Source organism: Cottoperca gobio, unplaced genomic scaffold (genome assembly GCF_900634415.1).
Source record: "Cottoperca gobio unplaced genomic scaffold, fCotGob3.1 fCotGob3_318arrow_ctg1, whole genome shotgun sequence".
Classification (NCBI taxonomy): domain Eukaryota; kingdom Metazoa; phylum Chordata; class Actinopteri; order Perciformes; family Bovichtidae; genus Cottoperca; species Cottoperca gobio.
The window spans coordinates 156768-180453 of record NW_021166926.1 but is presented as its reverse complement, the minus strand read 5'-3'; the positions used below and the strand labels follow the sequence as shown (position 1 = coordinate 180453).

The 23686-nt window shown below is 41.6% G+C and overlaps 1 protein-coding gene across 1 annotated transcript in view; it reads right to left on the bottom strand.

The window, feature by feature from the left end:
- The window catches only part of LOC115005547 (serine/threonine-protein kinase Nek5), a gene marked incomplete at its 3' end in the record, with an annotated part of 59501 nt that continues 35815 nt past the window's right edge, over positions 1–23686 (bottom strand). The window contains exons 12-22 of the mRNA XM_029427417.1: positions 16048–16100; positions 15818–15979; positions 14923–15001; positions 14451–14549; positions 13259–13333; positions 11058–11150; positions 10896–10976; positions 10386–10490; positions 4117–4291; positions 3569–3679; positions 1–35 (exon numbers count right to left, since the gene is read on the bottom strand). Coding sequence (XP_029283277.1) covers positions 1–35; positions 3569–3679; positions 4117–4291; positions 10386–10490; positions 10896–10976; positions 11058–11150; positions 13259–13333; positions 14451–14549; positions 14923–15001; positions 15818–15979; positions 16048–16100 — 1068 coding nt within the window. The remainder of the gene's footprint in view (positions 36–3568; positions 3680–4116; positions 4292–10385; positions 10491–10895; positions 10977–11057; positions 11151–13258; positions 13334–14450; positions 14550–14922; positions 15002–15817; positions 15980–16047; positions 16101–23686) is intronic.

Here is a 23686-nt window from a genome sequence, read left to right as displayed (position 1 = left end):
CTCTTCCTCCTCTTCTTCCTTCGCTGGCTCTAAATCTGAGTAAACACAGTTCAGTAGATCAGATCTCTGAATATTGTTTTCTGTCCGTGTTGTGAGATAAATGATTCACTAACTGTGACTGAGGGTCTCTGCTGTTATTTCAGGGAAATCAAAAACAGTTTAATACATTTTAAATACTTAAAGATGCAGCTTTGATGTACATAAACTGTGAAATATTATCACATCTATGTTGTTGTGGCACCTCCTGGTCACAGGCCTGTACTGCAACAACACAACCGCTTAAAGCAGAAATCATAAAGAATAAATCATAAAGAATAAAAATAAAGAATAAATAAATCATAAAGAATACATCATGAAGAATAAATCATGAAGAATAAATCATAAAGAATAAATCATAAAGAATAAATCATGAAGAATAAATCATAAAGAATAAATCATGAAATAATAAATCATAAAGAATAAATCATAAAGAATAAATCATGAAGAATAAATCATAAAGAATAAATCATGAAGAATAAATCATGAAGAATAAATCATAAAGAATAAATCATAAAGAATCAATCATAAAGAATAAATCATGAAGAATAAATCATAAAGAATAAATCATGAAGAATAAATCATGAAGAATAAATCATAAAGAATAAATCATAAAGAATCAATCATAAAGAATAAATCATGAAGAAAAAATGATAAAGAATAAATCATGAAGAATAAATCATAAAGAATAAATCATAAAGAATCATCATAAATCATAAAGAATAAATCATAAAGAATAAATCATAAAGAATCATCATAAATCATTAAGAATAAATCATAAAGAATAAATCATAAATCATGAAGAATAAATCATAAATCATGAAGAATAAATCATGAAGAATAAATCATAAAGAATAAATCATAAAGAATCAATCATAAAGAATAAATCATGAAGAATAAATCATAAAGAATAAATCATGAAGAATAAATCATAAAGAATAAATCATAAAGAATCATCATAAATCATAAAGAATAAATCATAAAGAATAAATCATAAAGAATCATCATAAATCATAAAGAATAAATCATAAAGAATAAATCATAAAGAATAAATCATAAAGCATGAAGAATAAATCATAAAGAATAAATCATAAAGAATAAATCATAAATCATTAAGAACAAATCATAAAGAATCATAAAGAATAAATCATAAAGAATAAATCATAAATAAATCATAAAGCATGAAGAATAAATCATAAATCATTAATCATTAAGAATAAATCATAAAGAATCATAAAGAAGAAATCATAAAGAAGAAATCATAAAGAAGAAATCATAAAGAATAAAGCATAAAGCATAAAGAATAAATCATAAAGAATAAATCATTAATCATGAAGAATAAATCGTAAAGAATAAATCATAAAGCATGAAGAATAAATCATTAAGAATAAATCATAAAGAATAAACAATAAATCATTAAGAATAAATCATAAAGAATCATAAAGAAGAAATCATAAAGAAGAAATCATTAAGAATAAATCATGAAGAATAAATCATAAAGAATAAATCATAAAGCATAAATCATAAATAAATCATAAAGCATGAAGAATAAATCATAAATAAATCATAAAGCATGAAGAATAAATCATAAAGAATAAATCATAAAGAATAAATCATAAACAATAAATCATAAACAATAAACAATAAATCATTAAGAATAAATCATAAACAATAAATCATAAAGAATCATAAAGAATAAATCATAAACAATAAATCATTAAGAATAAATCATAAACAATAAATCATAAAGAATCATAAAGAATAAATCATAAAGCATGAAGAATAAATCATAAAGCATGAAGAATAAATCATAAAGCATGAAGAATATATCATAAAGAATAAATCATAAAGAATAAAGAATAAATCATAAAGAATAAATCATAAAGAATAAATCATAAAGCATGAAGAATAAATAATAAATCATAAAGAATAAATCATAAAGAATAAATCATAAAGAATAAATCATAAAGAATAAATCATAAAGAATAAACAATAAATCATAAACAATAAATCATAAACAATAAATCATAAACAATAAATCATAAACAATAAACAATAAATCATAAAGCATGAAGAATAAAGAATAAATCATAAACAATAAATCATAAAGAATAAATCATAAAGCATGAAGAATAAATAATAAATCATAAAGAATAAATCATAAAGAATAAATCATAAAGAATAAACAATAAATCATAAACAATAAATCATTAAGAATAAATCATAAAGAATAAATCATAAAGAATCATAAAGAATAAATCATAAAGCATGAAGAATAAATCATAAAGCATGAAGAATAAATCATAAAGCATGAAGAATAAATCATAAAGCATGAAGAATAAATCATAAAGAATAAATCATAAAGAATAAAGAATAAATCATAAAGAATAAATCATAAAGAATAAATCATAAAGAATAAATCATAAATCATAAAGAATAAATCATAAAGCATGAAGAATAAAGAATAAATAATAAATCATAAAGAATGAATCATAAAGAATGAATCATAAAGAATAAAGGATAAAGGATAAAGAATAAATCATGAATAATACATCATAAATCATAAAGAATAAATCATAAATCATGAAGAATAAATCATAAAGAATAAATCATAAAGCATAAATCATAAAGAATAAATCATAAAGAATAAATCATAAAGAATAAATCATAAAGAATAAATCATAAAGCATGAAGAATAAATCATAAATCATTAAGAATAAATCATAAAGAATAAATCATAAATCATTAAGAATAAATCATAAAGAATAAATCATAAAGCATGAAGAATAAATCATTAAGAATAAATCATAAAGAATAAATCATAAATCATTAAGAATAAATCATAAATAGTCATAGAGAATAAATCATAAAGAATACAACATAAAGCATGAAGAATAAATCATAAAGAATAAATCATAAAGAAAAAATCATAAAGCATGAAGAATAAATCATAAAAAATAAATCATAAAGAATAAATCATAAATCATGAAGAATAAATAATAAAGAATAAATCATTAAGAATAAATCATAAAGAATAAATCATAAAGAATCATAAAGAATAAATCATAAAGAATAAATCATAAATCATATAGAATAAATCATAAAGAATAAATCATAAAGAATAAATCATAAAGCATGAAGAATGAATCATAAAGAATAATTCATAAAGAATAAATCATAAATCATAAAGCATGAAGAATAAATCATAAAGAATAAATCATATGGAATAAATCATAAATCATAAAGAATAAATCATAGAGAATAAATCATAAAGCATAAAGAATAAATCATAAAGAATAAATCATAGAGAATAAACCATAAAGAATAAATCATAAATCATTACCAACGTGCGTTTACTTCATAAGATTTACGGTTTATCTCTCACAGCTGTTGGTGAAATAAGATCCTGAACCAGGAGTCACATGAAACATGTTGATGTCGTGTTTCAGGTCTGATAATAAATCTAGTATCAATCAAATGTATGAATGTGATGCTGAATATAGTATCTTGTTTTATGTGCACTGTGTCTGACCTGCAGTCACTGAGTGCAGAGTGAAGGATGTGAGTTCAGCCTGAGCGAGAGCGTTCAGCAGGGTGAGGGGGGGGTCAGCGTCCCACACCCTGCGGCCTGCCGCCTCCTCACCTGGGGGGGGGGAGGGGGGGACATTAGTCAAGAAAGCAAACAATTCCTTTAAACTGTTAAAATTCTGACTTATCTATTATTATTATTATTATTATTATTATATTATTATTATTATTATTATTATTATTATTATTATTATTATTATTATTATTCTATTTATATTGAATTTTATCTTAATTTTTACAATTATTATCAAGTCTATTTGTCTTATTGTAAAACATTTGGATAATAATAAAAAGCTTTATTTATGCAGCACCTTCATGCAGCAGAAACTACTCAAGAAAGAGACGAAGACAAAGAGCAGGAACTGAAGGAAATACTTTTATATTTGGGAAACTTTTGTTTAAAGTGAAATATATAGAGAGGAGATCAAACCATGAAGCGCTTCTGTCACTGACTTATGATGCGAATACATTTCACTGTTTACAAGACTGCACCTTGTTCGGCCTCGACAGCGACGCTGTAGACGGAGTTGACGTCCATGTTGGCGAGCGCGTCCAGCAGAGTCTGAGGTGTGCTCTGGCTCCACCCCCTTCTCCCCTTCGACCAATCCATGACCTTCAACTCCTCCCCCTGCTGGAAGCTCAGAGTCTGGTTCAGAGGGTCCACTTCCTGTACGGGGAGTCAGGGACAGACAGAGAGAGAGACAGAGAGAGACAGAGAGAGAGACAGAGAGACAGAGACAGAGAGAGAGAGAGATTTTTAGATTTTTCAAAAACACTTTATTTACATATTCTTAAAACAAACAGTTTACTCATAAAGTGTAACGAAAAATCATATTATCATATCAAAAATATATATTTATAAATAACAATTCTATAAATATATAAAGATTATCCAATAAAAACCTGTGTAAAGTGTAAACATTCATTGTTCACAGTGCAGATGATATTTTTAAAACACCAACGTTTTTTAAAAGTGTCGAGATCCCCGGTATGTTTGTAAAACCTCAAATCGAGCCAGAGTCTTTCCCTGATATTACAGAGCCACACTGTCTTGGCCTCCTGCCCCTCTCTGTTCTCAACTCTGTTTTTCCTGCTGATGTAGATGGCCATTTTAGCCTCTCCCGAGAGGAAGTTTAGGAGCTCTACTTTTCTTTGTTGTCTTTTTTGTAGGCAACTCCCATGATAAAAACACTCTCGGTAAAAACTACGTTAAAAAGACTAAAAACCAATGTTAAAAAAAACGCTTTTTGAGGGGAGGTTTGTAAAAAGCCCCCCACTGTGGACCTGGTCCACTTCCTCCACCCAGTCTGTTACTCCACACAGTGGAGAGTCTGCTGCACAGGCCTTTCTTGTGGATGCTTTTTACACAGTTCGTATATAGTCTTTTTGTCGGCTCTGTGCAGCGTCAGTCCTGCCGGGTTAGTGACCTTGAGCAGGGGACCGGTCAGTTCTCCCAGCCCTGGGCTCAGGTTGATCTCCGGAAAAGGGTCTGCTGGGTCTGGAGAAGCCTTCCCGTCACTGTAGTCTTTTATTAGGCTCTTCTCCTTCCCAGATAGCCTCTGGCTCCACAGCTCCAGAATCCTCTCGGCCACTCGAGCGGAGGTCAGACCCAGCAGAAAGCCCAGGGTTCGGGCATCACTCAGAGCCGGCCCCACTGCATCCACCAGTTGCTGCAAGCACAGGGTTTTGGACCTGCAGAGCGCCACCATGAGGCTGGGTGTGCTGCTGCTGCTGACGTCCAGCCTGGCTCTGTAAATCAAAGGCTCCTTCAACAACCAGTGCAGAGAGTCCGACATTGGACACCTTTTATGATTAAAAAGGGCCCAAGACTTAAAAACACCCTGATAAAACGGAGGTAGCCCATTTAACTTAAAAAAATTAGAATCAGTTAAAAACAGAGCAGCATCCAGCCCCAGGTTATTTACACGTCTGAGAATGCAGCTGGTCACATCTCTCCACACCAAACCAGCCGGGCCGGTAAGATATTTTTGTAAAAACTGAAGTCTAAAAGTGGCTGTTCGGCTGGCCAGGTGGACAAGGCCCTGTCCCCCCTCCTCTCTGGATAAAAACAGCACCCCCTGTGGTACCCAGTGTAGACCATCCCATAAAAAGTCCACCATTTCTTTCTGTAGTTTTGCTAAAAGGCCTGAGGGAGGGTCTACACAGGTCAGACGGTGCCACAATTGGGATGCTACAAGGTTGTTTAAAACCAAAACCCTACCTTTAAAAGACATCTGAGGGAGCAGCCACTTCCACTTGGAAAGCTTTCCCTGAATCTTTTCTGTGACGTTCTCCCAATTCTTCTGGACAATAATTTATTTTCCTAAAAACACGCCAAGATATTTCAGGCCGTCAGTTCTCCAGGTGAGGCTCTGGGGAAAAACTGGGAGACCGCCACGCCACTCCCCGACAGCGAGGGCCTCACTTTTCTTCCAATTTACCTTCGCTGCCGATGTTACACTAAAACTATCTACTATATCTGTTAAAATGTCCGCATCTCTCTGGCTTTTAATAAAAACAATAATATTGTCTGCGTATGCGGATAAAACAAATCTGCTATTAAAACCATGTAAAACCAGACCTTGTAGGTTGGAGCGTATTTTGCAGAGGAGAGGTTCTAGGGAGAGCGCATAGAGCATCCCCGACAGAGCACAGCCCTGCCGGACCCCTCTACACACTCTAAAAGGAGCACACAGACTACCATTAAACTTCAGCACACTCTCAACTTCACTGTACAACACCTTGATCTTGCCTATGAAACCAGCGCTGAACCCAAACTTCTCCATTACTTTCCAGAGGAAGTTGTGCTCAACGCGGTCAAAGGCCTTTTCCTGGTCTAGAGAAATCAGACCAGTATCAAAGCCCAATGAGCTGGAGACCTCCAAAACATCTCGAATTAGGTAGACATTGTCTACCATGGACCTGCCGGGCACACAGTAGGTCTGGTCCCGGTGGATGACCTGCTCCATAGCCCCCCCCCAGCCTGGTGGCCAGAGCCTTGGACAGAAGCTTGTAATCCACACACAGCAAAGACACAGGGTGCCAGTTTCCGATGTCCTGCAGGTTTCCTTTCTTGGGCAGGAGCGTTATCACGGCCCTGCGGCAGGATATCGGCATGGAACCAGAGGCCAGACTCTCGTTAAAAACATCTAAAAGATCTGTTACTAAAATGTCCCAATATGCTTTAAAAAACTCAACAGTGAGGCCGTCGATACCGGGAGCCCGCCGTCCTTGCATTTTCTGTAGAGCAGCCTGTAGCTCCTGTGTAGTCAACGGCCCCTCCAGCTGTGAGTTGGTTTCCTCGGCTACCTGAGGTAGTCCCCCTAAAAACCCCTCTAAAAGCGTTTCCTCCCCCTCATACTCACTTCGAGTATAGGGAGGAATAAAAACTCACAGCCCGTGTTCTGATCTGGCTTGGTTCCGTTATTTCTTGCCCTGTGACTGAGAGCAGTGAGTGAATTACCCTCTTCTGTCCGTTCTTCTTCTCCAGGCCGAAGAAGAGGTTCGATGGAGCATCCATTTCGGTGGCATTTTGGAACCGGGACCGGACCAGTGCGCCCTGGACTTTAACGTCTAGCAGGTCGGCTAATGCCATTTTTTCCTCGATCTCCTGTGGACTCACTGATTTGTTCTAGTTCCACTATATCACCCTCCAGGTCTTTCATAGATCTGGTGATGTCATGTGCTGCTGACAAAGCATTTTAATTTCAGTCTTACCATGGTCCCACCACTGCCTAAGACTGTTAATATCACCCTTCCTCTGCCTAAAAACACTCCAGAAATAAATAAAAGCTTCTTTAAAATTTTTATCAAATGTTAAAACTGAGTTAAAGTGCCAGTATGCGCTTCTTGGCAACACATTTCTAATAAAAACATTACATAAAAGCAAAGAGTGATCTGTAAAACCAGCAGGTATAATATTGCACATTTTAAAAATGTTAAGATTATGTTTAAAACAATAAATACGATCTAACCTGGCAGAGGAAATCCTATTTTCTCTGCAGTGGGACCATGTGTATTGTTTAGCATCTGCGTTCATCCTCCGCCATACATCCACCAGACCATGAGAGCGGACCAGCTGCCTCAGAACATGCTGGGTTGCTGGATGCGTGGTTCCGATCTAAAAAATAATTTTCTGTACAGTTAAAATCCTCCGAGGCACAACTATTTAAAACCTCATTAATTTTTTGTAAAAACAACTTCCTCTCTGCACCAATTGTTGGGGCATACACATTTATAAAAACAGCATTAAAAAGGTCAAACCTTGCTTTTACTAAAAGTAACCTCCCCTCGATAAAATGCTCAACCTCCAGTGAGACAGGAGTAAAAGATTTGGAGAAGAGGAAGCCCACTCCATCACTAAGAGTTGTGTTGTGGCTTAAAATGACTTCCCCTTCCCACTCCCTCCTCCAGTCTATCTCGTTAGAGCCGTCGCTGTGCGTCTCCTGTAAAAAAAAGACATCAACGTGTTTTAATTTTGAAGTTTCATATATTTGTGTCCTTTTTTAAAAAACTCTGGCTCCATTCACATTTAAAACACCCACTTTAACCATTGCTGAGATTTAAAAATGAAAAAAAAACCCAAAAAAACAACACTAAAACTGTCTTCTGCCTGTCCCTGCTTCCTGCCTGTCTGTCTTTCCTCCCCGACTTTACTGTTCTTGGCATCACTGGATGCATTCTTACTTTTCTTTTTCCGTTTTGTGGCAGGTTTTTGTTTTATTGCCTCTTCCTCCATCTCAGCCTCTTCTACCTGCTCACTCCACGGACCCTGTATTTTCCCTGTCTCCTCTCCTTCTACACCACCCATTTCCTCCGCCTCATTTCCTTTTACAATACCTGACCCCTCTGCCTCTCCTACACCACCCATTTCCTTTAAATCTTCTACTCTTACCCCACCCACCTCTTCTACACCACCCACCTCCTCTACCTCTTCTCCTCCCAAACCACCTGACTCCCCCTGCACTTTGTCTCCCTCTTTTTTTCTTTTCTTTTTCCTTTTTTTCCACCACACCAAGTGAATTAACACCACCTATCCCGTGCACAAAGCTGCACACAGCAGCTGCGCGTCTTGACACGGTACATGGAGCGGTCACCGGCCGCCCCAGCGGAGAGCCCTCCTCCGAAGCCGCGGCCCCTCCCGGCGAAGAGCCCCCTGCCGGGGGAGCAGCAGTCGCTCCTCCAGGACCAGACGGAGCTGGATCCCCACACTTCGGACAGGCTCTCGCGGTGTGTCCCTCCTCCCCGCAACCAAAACATTTCATAACTGATGAAGTGGCGAATATCACGTATTCATAATCATCTACTTTAACGTGGAAGCGGTTATTAAGTATCAGCGCTTACAGCTGTCTTCGGTGAGACACTACGTGCTTCAGCAACTGAGATTTACATCCAGACAGAATCTTTTTTACCGGGGAAACAACTTTCCCGTGTCTGGATAGTTCTCTGCTGAGAAACTCATCAGTTATGAACGGAGGGACATTACAACTTTGGTTGCGGGCAGAGTGAGTGGCATCACCTGCACAAACACTCCGCTCACCATAATACCTGTCTCGATGACGCGGTGCACCCGCTCCACCTGGTCCAGGAAGATGACAACTGCCCCGTTCATTCATGCAAGAGACTTCACACTGCCATGTCCGACCTTGTCTCCCACAGCTAACCCGATCTCCTCAACGCTACACGGGAAGCCGGCTGATATTTTGTGAGCTTAGTGTAGTCTCCATTTGCCATGACGTCAGACGCTGGCCGGCTGAACACCGGCAGCAGAAAAACACCCAAAAGCACCCCGACTATCCACCAAAACGCACCAAAAAGTAAACTAAATCAAACTGTCACCAATGAATTAAGTTGAATCAAACCCATTATTAAATAAATAAACAACAAGAAAGTATCGAAAGCACCGAGAGAGAGAGAGAGAGAGAGAGAGAGAGAGAGAGAGAGAGAGAGAGAGAGAGAGAGAGAGAGAGAGACAGAGAGAGCGACAGAGAGACAGAGAGACTGAGAGACTGAGAGAGAGAGAGAGAGAGAGAGAGACAGACACAGAAAGAGACAGAGAGACAGACAGAGAGAGACAGAGAGAGAGAGACTGAGAAACAGAGAGAGACAGACACAGAGATAGAGAAAGAGACAGAGAGAGACAGAGACAGAGAGAGAGAGAGAGAGACAGACAGAGAGAGAGAGACTGAGAAACAGAGAGAGAGACAGACACAGAGAGAGACAGAGAGAGAGACAGAGAGAAAGAGACAGAGAGACAGACAGACACAGAGACAGACACAGAGAGACAGAGAGAGAGAGAGAGAGAGAGACCTACAGAGAGACACAGAAAGAGACAGACAGAGAGATAGACAGACACAGAGACACAGAAAGAGACAGAGAGACAGACAGAGAGACAGAGAGAGAGAGACTGAGAGAGAGACTGAGAAACAGAGAGAGACAGACACAGAGAGACAGAGACAGATAGACAGAGAGAGAGAGAGAGAGAGAGACCAGAGAAAGAGACAGACGGAGAGACAGACACAGACACAGACACAGACACAGAGAGACAGAGACAGATAGACAGAGAGAGAGAGAGAGAGAGAGACCAGAGAAAGAGACAGACGGAGAGACAGACACAGACACAGACACAGACACAGACACAGACACAGAGAGACAGAGACAGATAGACAGAGAGAGACAGACAGACAGACAGACAGAGCGAGAGACAGAGAGACAGAGAGAGAGAAGAGGAGGTGTGAAAGAGACGGAGAGTTGTCACTTACGTCCTCCTGCTTTTGTCTTCCGTCCCCCACTTTGTTCTCTCCTCCCTCCTCTGCATCCTCCTTCCTCCCTTCATCATCTAATCGGATCTCAAACATGATTCCTTTCTGCAGAAATGACAAACAAAGCAAGTAAACAAGAAATTACGTTTTCTTCCGGTTTGTACTGTTTCCGTTTCCTAAATCAGCGCCTGATGATGATGTAAGATCAGCTGTTGTTTGAAGAAGTTTTAAGTCCTCCATAGACGAGCGTTAGTACTGAATACACACATCACGTGCAGGTGCAAGACTGTTGCACGAAAGAAAAGGAACTCACACAGAATATAAAACAGATAACATATTCATCATCATGGTGCTGATGAATCCAAAGCGGTCCTCTGGGAGCTGGAGTATCCACAGCACGTCATGTGACTCTATCAGGAAACTATGCAGTCTGAAGTGTGTGACAAAGCAAAGCTGGGCAGCGTGTAGACGTGTGCTGAGGTGAAGGTTTAATACCAGCTGGAGCTTCACCTTGTCTTTGTGTTTCCTGTCCCACGCTCTCTTCTGGTCTCTGTTCTGGTCTCTGATCTGCCTCAGAGCTGCGTTCATGTCCTGCAGCAGGAGACACAGGGAGGAACATGCTGTTACAGACTGATGTGTGAGGGGTGGAAGTGATATGCTGTCAGTGTTTACCTGAGCAGGTGGAGCTCTCTGCTGCTGTGCAGAAGCTTCTGGGTCTCTGGGTTTCTCCACCACAAAGGTTCCTTGTTTGAGTTGTGGCTGAGGCTGACACATTAAAGAAAGACAATATATTAGTGCTTGACTCCCATTCATTAAAGGTGTATGAGGACATGTGTAAGGAAAACAATGAGAAAAAACTAAATCTGTTACATTTACAGGTCAAAAATGACCTCATGATAGAGAGGGAAAGGAAAGGAGAGACCCTGCCCGGAGGAAGCCCCCTGTCTGGAGCCCAGAGGGAGGGCCTGACAGCGAGCGCCTGGTGGCCGGGTTTGCCACGGAGCCCGGTCGGGCACAGCCCGAAGAAGCTACGTGGTACCTCCCATCCATCCATCCATCTTGTCGGCCCACCACTCATGGGAAAAACCGCTGGGGTCGGGTGCGCTGTCACACGGTTGGCAGTTATGGTCAGGGACCTCGACAGACCAGACCCGGGCAGTAGAGGCTGGCTCTGGGGACGTGGAACGTCACCTCTCTGTGGGGGAAGGAGCCGGAACTAATGCGGGAGGTGGAGCGCTACCAGTTGGATCTGGTGGGGCTTACATCTACGCACAGTCTTGGCTCTGGAACCGTACTCCTGGATAGGGGTTGGACTCTATTCTTCTCCGGAGTTGCCCAAGGTGTGAGGTGTCGGGCAGGTGTGGGGATACTCACAAGTCCCCGGCTGAGCGCCGCTACGTTGGAGTTCACCCCGGTGGACGAGAGGGTCGCCTCCCTACGCCTTCGTGTTATGGGGGGGAAAACTCTGACTGTGCCTATGCCCCAAACCGCAGTTCGGAGTATTCAGCCTTTTGGAGACCCTGAATGGAGCCCTGCAGGGGGCTCCAGTAGGGGACTCCGTAGTCTTGCTGGGAGACTTCAACGCACACGTGGGAAACGATGGAGACATCTGGAGAGGCGTGATTGGGAGGAAGGACCTCCCTGATCTAAACCCGAACGGTCGTTTGTTGTTGAACTTCTGTGCTAGTCATGGAATGGCGATAACAAACACCATGTTTGAACATAAGGATACTCATAAGTGTACGTGGTACCAGAGCACCCTAGGCCAAAGGTCAATGATCGATTTTGTAATCGTATCATCTGATCTGAGGCCGCACGTTTTGGACACTGGGGTGAAGAGAGCTGTCAACTTATCACCATCTGGTGGTGAGTTGGATCAAGGGGTGGGGGAAGACTCTGGACAGACCTGGTAAGCCCAAATGGGTAGTGTGGACAGGATATCGAGGCGTAGTCATGGAGGAGAGGGGTTGCAGTTTGGTGGCCTGAGGATCTCATCGCTGCTCATTGCAGATGATGTGGTCCTTATGGCATCATCGGTCTGTGACCTTCAACAGTCACTGGATCGGTTCGCAGCCGAGTGTGAAGCGGTTGGATGAGGATCAGCATCTCAAAATCTGAGGCCATGGCTCTCAGCAGGAAACTGGTGGATTTCCTACTCCGGGTAGAGAATGAGCCCTTACCCCAAGTGAAGGAGTTCAAGTACCTCGGGGTCTTGTTTGGCCGGAAAATCGGAGCAGCGGGGGCAGTTCTGCAGTCGCTTTACCGCACCGTTGTGATGAAAAGAGAGCTGAGCCAGAAGGCAAAGCTCTCGATCTACCGGTCGATCTTCGTTCCTACCCTCACCTATGGTCATGAAGGCTGGGTCATGACCGAAAGAACGAGATCACGGTTACAAGCGGCTGAAATGTGTTTTCTCAGACAGGTGGCGTCTCCCTCAGAGATAGGGTGAGAAGCTCAGCCATCAGGAGAGACTCGGAGTAGAGCCGCTGCTCCTTTACGTTGAAAGGAGCCAGTTGAGGTGGTTCATCATCTAGTAAGGATGCCACCTGGGCGCCTCCCTCGGGAGGTGTTCCAGGCACATCCAGCTGGGAGGAGACCCCGGGGAAGACCCAGGACTCGGTGGAGAGATTATATCTCCTCACTGGGAACGCCTCGGCATCCCCCAGCCGGAGCTGGAGGATGTGGCCCAGAGAAGGGAAGATTGGGTTCCTTACTGTAGCTGCTGCCCCCGCGACTAGACCCGGATAAGCGGTAGACGATGAATGGATGGATATTACATTTATTACTTTTTGATTAAAAGCATTTTCAGAAAATTACGACATTATTAGTGCAAATGAATTCTGTACTGGAGCCTGAAGTTTAGTCAAATGTACCTCGACTTTCAGTCTCATCTGTCTCGTCTCCTGGTGATACTGCTGTCTGATGAGATCCAGCTGACGCAGGTACTCCTGCACACACACACACACACACACACACACACACACACACACACACACACACACACACACACACACACACACACACACATACACACACATATAAATATTCACATACTTTCCATGTGCTCTTTGGTGTTTTCTGTGAATCACACATCTTATTTTATTTATTTTTCATTAATTTCTTTATTTAATATTTGGTTATTTACTAGATCCAAAACAACAATACGACAACACAGGGTCACAGAGGAAAAGTTTAAAAAACATCCTTGTTAGGTTTTATCATCTTACCATCTTGTTAGTAGTTACTGTTAGTTACTGTTAGTAGTTACTGTTAGTAGTTACTGTTCGTAGTTACTGTTAGTTACTGTTTGTAGTTATTGTTAGTTACTGTTAGTAGTTACTGTTAGTTACTGTTGGTAGTTACTGTTAGTAGTTACTGTTAGTAGTTACTGTTAGTACTGTTAGTTACTGTTGGTAGTTACTGTTAGTAGTTACTGTTAGTAGTTAGTAGTTACTGTTAGTAGTTAGTAGTTACTGTTAGTAGTTACTATTAGTTACTGTTTGTAGTTACTGTTAGTTACTGTTTGTAGTTATTGTTAGTTACTGTTAGTAGTTACTGTTAGTTACTGTTGGTAGTTACTGTTAGTAGTTACTGTTAGTAGTTAGTAGTTACTGTTAGTTGTTAGTAGTTACTGTTAGTAGTTACTATTAGTTACTGTTTGTAGTTACTGTTAGTAGTTACTGTTAGTAGGTAGTAGTTACTGTTAGTAGTTAGTAGTTACTGTTAGTAGTTACTATTAGTTACTGTTTGTAGTTACTGTTAGTTACTGTTAGTAGTTACTGTTGGTCAGCTGTTAGTGCTTTAAGGTTAACTTCACCTTCAGTGACTTCGTTTCTCTTGACTGTAGAAAAAACAGCCCAGAATATTTTCTCTCTTTTTGTTAACGAAAATAATTAAAGATTTTGGTTTAAAGTTTAAACTACATTTAAGTCCTGTTGTTATTAACATCGTGTTGATTGTGTCAGTTAGTGTTTGATGAGGTCGGTTTCATGCAATAAAAGCTTGTTGACCAACATATTTGGTCATATAGTAAATATGTACAGACAGTGTGGTTTTGTGTCCGACCTGCTGCCCCCCCCCCCGCCTGTCCTCAGGTGCACGCTGGTGTTCAGGTTGTTTCACTTCCTGCTTCCTTTGGCTCTCAGCTGTACACGGACGCAGACCCTGACGCTCAGAAGAAAAGGTCAAAGGTTACAGCTGTTCAAGTTTATTTCAAATTCTCCACATTGTGACTGAAACTTTGAAACTGAGGTTTACTAACAGCTGAGAAAGACTTTACATTATAACACTGCACTTTGTTGTAATGCATCTGAACTTGCAGCAGAACAGAAACAGAAATTTTGATGTAAATCTTACATTTCTATTTGTTTTACTGCTTAGTCCTGTGAAATTTTCTATAATCTTCTCTTTAAGAACGACTATCTTCATAAATTCTCCCGCACAACGTTCAAACTTCTCCTGAAATTGTAATAACTAAACTCATGATCCATAATCAGAAATACATAAAGTTCTAAATTAAGTGTGAGCTTCATCCTACCAGCTGCTTCTCTGCTCTCAGCTTGTACATGTTGGCCTCGAGTCTCCTCTGCAGGTATTCATTACGAGCTGCAGCCACACTGACGGTGGAAGGGGGGGTAATAATAATACAGTGTTTCTGAACTGCATTATATCACAATGCATCATGTTAGAAACACAATAAAAGCTCCAAAAAAACATCTTTCTTTTACTATTTTTTGACATTTTATAGATCGATAAACGTGGAAAATGTTCTACAGATTTATCGATAATATATATATGTATATATATGTAAATATATATATACATATATATATGTATATATATATATATATATATATATATATATATATATATATATATATATATATATATATAGAGAGAGAGAGATAATAGATATGATGGTAAATTAAGCCTGTCTAAATGTAAATATTTTTTGGTGGAAGATTTATGCAGAATTAGAGACTATATATGGGGACAAGAAATACTTTTGACCGGGATTAACTCCTTTTTTCGGACTTCGACATTCAAAAAATATTAAAACAAAGGGCTTATTTATAATACTGAAAATAAATGACAAAGAAAACACTGAAGTTACATCTTTGGATGCTCTGATGTCATTTATGAAATATGTGTTAGGAAAACAATCATCTTCTCTGTGAAGCTTCAGGAAAGAAGTTTGAAATGTGTATTTCTCTGCGATGCCCTTCTTTCCTTTACATTTGTTTTTATCACAAATTGAAAACACCCCACATTTAAGTTGTTGTGTTCGATAATTACATTGTATAAAGCTTTAAATATGGATCATTCTGGAAGAAGCTGCTGATGGAATGTGATCCAAAAATAAAGGATTTATTTTATTTAACCCAGAAACAACAAAAATCGTAAATTACTGCTATATGTGTGAAGTCACTCACAGCTGGTACGGCTCCACAGGCTGGTCTTCACATCGCCGCCTCTCCTGAGGAGGAGGAGGAGGAGGAGGAGGAGGAAGGACATCCACCTTGTCCCTCCTGTGAAAGGCGTCCAGCTCGGCGTAGTGCTGCTGGTAATGGCCGACTAGCTGCTGCCCATTAAACCTGCATCAGCTCAGGTTTAGTGCACATGAAATGACATAACTGATGGATGGAGGTAGGAGTAAACTCACCTGTGGTGCTGCTGCACTGCAGCTTCTCTGTCTGCAGCCCTTTGATGAAGAGGCTGCGGTCATAAATAAATAGAGTATTAGAACAACAGAAATAAGAGATAGATGTAAGATATTTATATCATTCCCAGATTTGACAGCATCATTTTGTACGAGGTCATCAGATTGAAGTGGAATCTTTACAAGACAAAAAATGGAATTGCAATGAGATTCATCAACAAGGACATCCTGAAGAGACTCTCTGAAGAGACACTCTGAAGAGACACTCTGAAGAGACACTCTGAAGTGACACTCTGATGAGACACTGAAGAGACACTCTGATGAGACACTGAAGAGACACTCTGAAGAGACACTCTGATGAGACACTCTGATGAGACACTCTGATGAGACACTCTGAAGAGACACTCTGATGAGACACTCTGAAGAGACACTCTGAAGTGACACTCTGATGAGACACTCTGATGAGACACTGAAGAGACACTCTGATGAGACACTCTGATGAGACACTCTGAAGAGACACTCTGATGAGACACTCTGATGAGACACTCTGAAGAGACACTCTGAAGAGACACTCTGATGAGACACTCTGATGAGACACTCTGATGAGACACTGAAGAGACACTCTGAAGAGACACTCTGATGAGACACTCTGATGAGACACTCTGAAGAGACACTCTGATGAGACACTGAAGAGACACTCTGAAGAGACACTCTGATGAGACACTCTGATGAGACACTCTGATGAGACACTGAAGAGACACTCTGAAGAGACACTCTGAAGTGACACTCTGAAGAGACACTCTGATGAGACACTGAAGAGACACTCTGATGAGACACTGAAGAGACACTCTGAAGAGACACTCTGAAGAGACACTCTGATGAGACACTCTGAAGAGACACTCTGAAGTGACACTGAAGAGACACTCTGAAGAGACACTCTGAAGAGACACTCTGAAGAGACACTCTGAAGTGACACTCTGATGAGACACTCTGATGAGACACTCTGAAGAGACACTCTGAAGAGACACTCTGATGAGACACTGAAGAGACACTCTGAAGAGACACTCTGAAGAGACACTCTGATGAGACACTCTGAAGAGACACTCTGAAGAGACACTCTGAAGAGACACTCTGATGAGACACTCTGAAGAGACACTCTGAAGTGACACTCTGATGAGACACTCTGAAGAGACACTCTGAAGAGACACTCTGAAGAGACACTCTGAAGAGACACTCTGATGAGACACTGAAGAGACACTCTGAAGAGACACTCTGATGAGACACTCTGAAGAGACACTCTGATGAGACACTGAAGAGACACTCTGAAGAGACACTCTGATGAGACACTGAAGAGACACTCTGAAGAGACACTCTGATGAGACACTCTGATGAGACACTCTGAAGAGACACTCTGAAGAGACACTCTGAAGTGACACTCTGATGAGACACTCTGATGAGACACTGAAGAGACACTCTGATGAGACACTGAAGAGACACTCTGATGAGACACTGAAGAGACACTCTGATGAGACACTCTGATGAGACACTGAAGAGACACTCTGAAGAGACACTCTGATGAGACACTCTGAAGTGACACTCTGATGAGACACTCTGATGAGACACTCTGATGAGACACTCTGAAGAGACACTCTGATGAGACACTCTGAAGAGACACTGAAGAGACACTCTGAAGAGACACTGAAGAGACACTCTGATGAGACACTCTGAAGAGACACTCTGAAGAGACACTGAAGAGACACTCTGATGAGACACTCTGAAGAGACACTCTGAAGAGACACTGAAGAGACACTCTGAAGAGACACTCTGAAGAGACACTCTGAAGAGACACTCTGATGAGACACTCTGATGAGACACTCTGAAGAGACACTCTGAAGAGACACTCTGATGAGACACTCTGATGAGACACTCTGATGAGACACTCTGAAGAGACACTCTGATGAGACACTGAAGAGACACTCTGATGAGACACTGAAGAGACACTCTGAAGAGACACTCTGATGAGACACTCTGATGAGACACTCTGAAGAGACACTCTGAAGAGACACTCTGAAGTGACACTCTGATGAGACACTCTGATGAGACACTCTGAAGAGACACTCTGATGAGACACTGAAGAGACACTCTGATGAGACACTGAAGAGACACTCTGATGAGACACTCTGAAGTGACACTCTGATGAGACACTCTGATGAGACACTCTGATGAGACACTCTGATGAGACACTGAAGAGACACTGATGAGACACTCTGAAGAGACACTCTGATGAGACACTCTGAAGAGACACTCTGATGAGACACTCTGAAGAGACACTGAAGAGACACTCTGATGAGACACTCTGAAGAGACACTGAAGAGACACTCTGAGGAGACACTCTGAAGAGACACTCTGAAGAGACACTCTGATGAGACACTCTGAAGAGACACTGAAGAGACACTCTGATGAGACACTCTGAAGAGACACTGAAGAGACACTCTGATGAGACACTCTGAAGAGACACTGAAGAGACACTCTGATGAGACACTCTGAAGAGACACTCTGATGAGACACTCTGAAGAGACACTCTGATGAGACACTCTGATGAGACACTCTGAAGAGACACTCTGATGAGACACTCTGAAGAGACACTGAAGAGACACTCTGATGAGACACTCTGAAGAGACACTCTGATGAGACACTCTGATGAGACACTGAAGAGACACTCTGATGAGACACTCTGATGAGACACTCTGATGAGACACTCTGATGAGACACTCTGAAGAGACACTCTGATGAGACACTCTGATGAGACACTCTGATGAGACACTCTGATGAGACACTCTGAAGAGACACTCTGACACTCTGATGAGACACTCTGAAGTGACACTCTGATGAGACACTCTGATGAGACACTCTGATGAGACACTCTGATGAGACACTCTGATGAGACACTCTGAAGAGACACTCTGACACTCTGATGAGACACTCTGAAGAGACACTCTGAAGAGACACTCTGACACTCTGATGAGACACTCTGAAGAGACACTCTGAAGAGACACTCTGAAGAGACACTCTGACACTCTGATGAGACACTCTGAAGAGACACTCTGACACTCTGATGAGACACTCTGAAGAGACACTCTGAAGTGACACTCTGATGAGACACTCTGATGAGACACTCTGAAGAGACACTCTGATGAGACACTCTGATGAGACACTCTGAAGAGACACTCTGACACTCTGATGAGACACTCTGAAGAGACACTCTGACACTCTGAAGAGACACTCTGATGAGACACTCTGATGAGACACTCTGATGAGACACTCTGAAGTGACACTCTGATGAGACACTCTGATGAGACACTCTGAAGAGACACTCTGACACTCTGATGAGACACTCTGAAGTGACACTCTGATGAGACACTCTGATGAGACACTCTGACACTCTGATGAGACACTCTGAAGTGACACTCTGATGAGACACTCTGATGAGACACTCTGAAGACACTCTGAAGTGACACTCTGATGAGACACTCTGATGAGACACTCTGACACTCTGATGAGACACTCTGATGAGACACTCTGATGAGACACTCTGATGAGACACTCTGAAGACACTCTGAAGTGACACTCTGATGAGACACTCTGATGAGACACTCTGATGAGACACTCTGATGAGACACTCTGACACTCTGATGAGACACTCTGATGAGACACTCTGACACTCTGAAGTGACACTCTGATGAGACACTCTGATGAGACACTCTGATGAGACACTCTGACACTCTGAAGTGACACTCTGATGAGACACTCTGACACTCTGAAGTGACACTCTGAAGAGACACTCTGATGAGACACTCTGATGAGACACTCTGATGAGACACTGAAGAGACACTCTGATGAGACACTGAAGAGACACTCTGATGAGACACTGAAGAGACACTCTGATGAGACACTCTGATGAGACACTGAAGAGACACTCTGATGAGACACTGAAGAGACACTCTGATGAGACACTGAAGAGACACTCTGATGAGACACTCTGATGAGACACTCTGATGAGACACTCTGAAGTGACACTCTGATGAGACACTCTGAAGTGACACTCTGAAGTGACACTCTGAAGTGACACTCTGATGAGACACTCTGAAGTGACACTCTGAAGAGACACTCTGAAGAGACACTCTGAAGTGACACTCTGATGAGACACTCTGAAGTGACACTCTGAAGAGACACTCTGATGAGACACTCTGATGAGACACTCTGATGAGACACTCTGACACTCTGATGAGACACTCTGAAGTGACACTCTGATGAGACACTCTGATGAGACACTCTGATGAGACACTCTGACACTCTGATGAGACACTCTGAAGAGACACTCTGATGAGACACTCTGATGAGACACTCTGATGAGACACTCTGACACTCTGAAGAGACACTCTGATGAGACACTCTGATGAGACACTCTGATGAGACACTCTGATGAGACACTCTGAAGAGACACTCTGAAGAGACACTCTGATGAGACACTCTGATGAGACACTCTGATGAGACACTCTGACACTCTGAAGAGACACTCTGATGAGACACTCTGATGAGACACTCTGATGAGACACTCTGACACTCTGAAGTGACACTCTGAAGAGACACTCTGAAGAGACACTCTGAAGAGACACTCTGAAGTGACACTCTGAAGAGACACTCTGAAGAGACACTCTGATGAGACACACTGAAGAGACACTCTGAAGAGACACTCTGAAGTGACACTCTGAAGAGACACTCTGAAGAGACACTCTGATGAGACACTCTGATGAGACACTCTGAAGAGACACTCTGAAGTGACACTCTGATGAGACACACTGAAGAGACACTCTGATGAGACACACTGAAGAGACACTCTGAAGAGACACTCTGAAGTGACACTCTGAAGAGACACTCTGAAGAGACACTCTGATGAGACACACTGAAGAGACACTCTGAAGAGACACTCTGAAGTGACACTCTGAAGAGACACTCTGAAGAGACACTCTGATGAGACACTCTGATGAGACACTCTGAAGAGACACTCTGAAGTGACACTCTGAAGAGACACTCTGAAGAGACACTCTGATGAGACACTCTGAAGTGACACTCTGATGAGACACACTGAAGAGACACTCTGAAGAGACACTCTGAAGTGACACTCTGAAGAGACACTCTGAAGAGACACTCTGATGAGACACTCTGATGAGACACTCTGAAGAGACACTCTGATGAGACACTCTGATGAGACACTGAAGAGACACTCTGAAGAGACACTCTGAAGTGACACTCTGAAGAGACACTCTGAAGAGACACTCTGAAGAGACACTCTGATGAGACACTCTGATGAGACACTCTGATGAGACACTCTGATGAGACACTCTGACACTCTGATGAGACACTCTGAAGAGACACTCTGATGAGACACTCTGATGAGACACTCTGAAGAGACACTCTGATGAGACACTCTGATGAGACACTCTGACACTCTGAAGTGACACTCTGAAGAGACACTCTGATGAGACACTGAAGAGACACTCTGAAGAGACACTCTGATGAGACACTCTGATGAGACACTCTGATGAGACACTGAAGAGACACTCTGATGAGACACTGAAGAGACACTCTGATGAGACACTCTGATGAGACACTCTGACACTCTGATGAGACACTCTGAAGTGACACTCTGATGAGAAACTCTGACACTCTGATGAGACACTCTGATGAGACACTCTGACACTCTGATGAGACACTCTGATGAGACACTCTGATGAGACACTCTGATGAGACACTCTGAAGTGACACTCTGAAGTGACACTCTGAAGAGACACTCTGATGAGACACTGAAGAGACACTCTGAAGTGACACTCTGATGAGACACTCTGATGAGACACTGAAGAGACACTCTGATGAGACACTCTGAAGTGACACTCTGATGAGACACTCTGATGAGACACTCTGAAGTGACACTCTGATGAGACACTGAAGAGACACTCTGATGAGACACTCTGAAGAGACACTCTGATGAGACACTGAAGAGACACTCTGATGAGACACTGAAGAGACACTCTGAAGAGACACTCTGATGAGACACTCTGATGAGACACTGAAGAGACACTCTGATGAGACACTCTGATGAGACACTCTGATGAGACACTCTGATGAGACACTCTGATGAGACACTCTGAAGTGACACTCTGATGAGACACTCTGAAGAGACACTCTGAAGTGACACTCTGATGAGACACTCTGATGAGACACTCTGACACTCTGATGAGACACTCTGAAGTGACACTCTGATGAGACACTCTGATGAGACACTCTGATGAGACACTCTGATGAGACACTCTGACACTCTGATGAGACACTCTGAAGAGACACTCTGATGAGACACTCTGAAGAGACACTCTGACACTCTGAAGAGACACTCTGATGAGACACTCTGACACTCTGATGAGACACTCTGATGAGACACTCTGACACTCTGATGAGACACTCTGATGAGACACTCTGACACTCTGAAGAGACACTCTGACACTCTGATGAGACACTCTGATGAGACACTCTGACACTCTGAAGAGACACTCTGATGAGACACTCTGATGAGACACTCTGATGAGACACTCTGATGAGACACTCTGATGAGACACTCTGACACTCTGAAGTGACACTCTGAAGTGACACTCTGAAGAGACACTCTGATGAGACACTGAAGAGACACTCTGAAGAGACACTCTGATGAGACACTCTGATGAGACACTGAAGAGACACTCTGATGAGACACTCTGATGAGACACTCTGATGAGACACTCTGATGAGACACTCTGATGAGACACTCTGAAGTGACACTCTGATGAGACACTCTGAAGAGACACTCTGATGAGACACTCTGATGAGACACTCTGACACTCTGATGAGACACTCTGAAGAGACACTCTGAAGTGACACTCTGAAGAGACACTCTGAAGAGACACTCTGAAGAGACACTCTGATGAGACACTCTGAAGAGACACTCTGACACTCTGATGAGACACTCTGAAGTGACACTCTGATGAGACACTCTGATGAGACACTCTGATGAGACACTCTGATGAGACACTCTGATGAGACACTCTGACACTCTGATGAAACACTCTGAAGTGACACTCTGATGAGACACTCTGATGAGACACTCTGATGAGACACTCTGACACTCTGATGAGACACTCTGAAGAGACACTCTGATGAGACACTCTGAAGAGACACTCTGATGAGACACTCTGACACTCTGATGAGACACTCTGAAGAGACACTCTGATGAGACACTCTGATGAGACACTCTGATGAGACACTCTGACACTCTGATGAGACACTCTGATGAGACACTCTGATGAGACACTCTGATGAGACACTCTGACACTCTGAAGTGACACTCTGAAGAGACACTCTGAAGAGACACTCTGAAGTGACACTCTGAAGAGACACTCTGATGAGACACTGAAGAGACACTCTGATGAGACACTGAAGAGACACTCTGATGAGACACTCTGATGAGACACTCTGACACTCTGATGAGACACTGAAGTGACACTCTGAAGAGACACTCTGATGAGACACTGAAGAGACACTCTGAAGAGACACT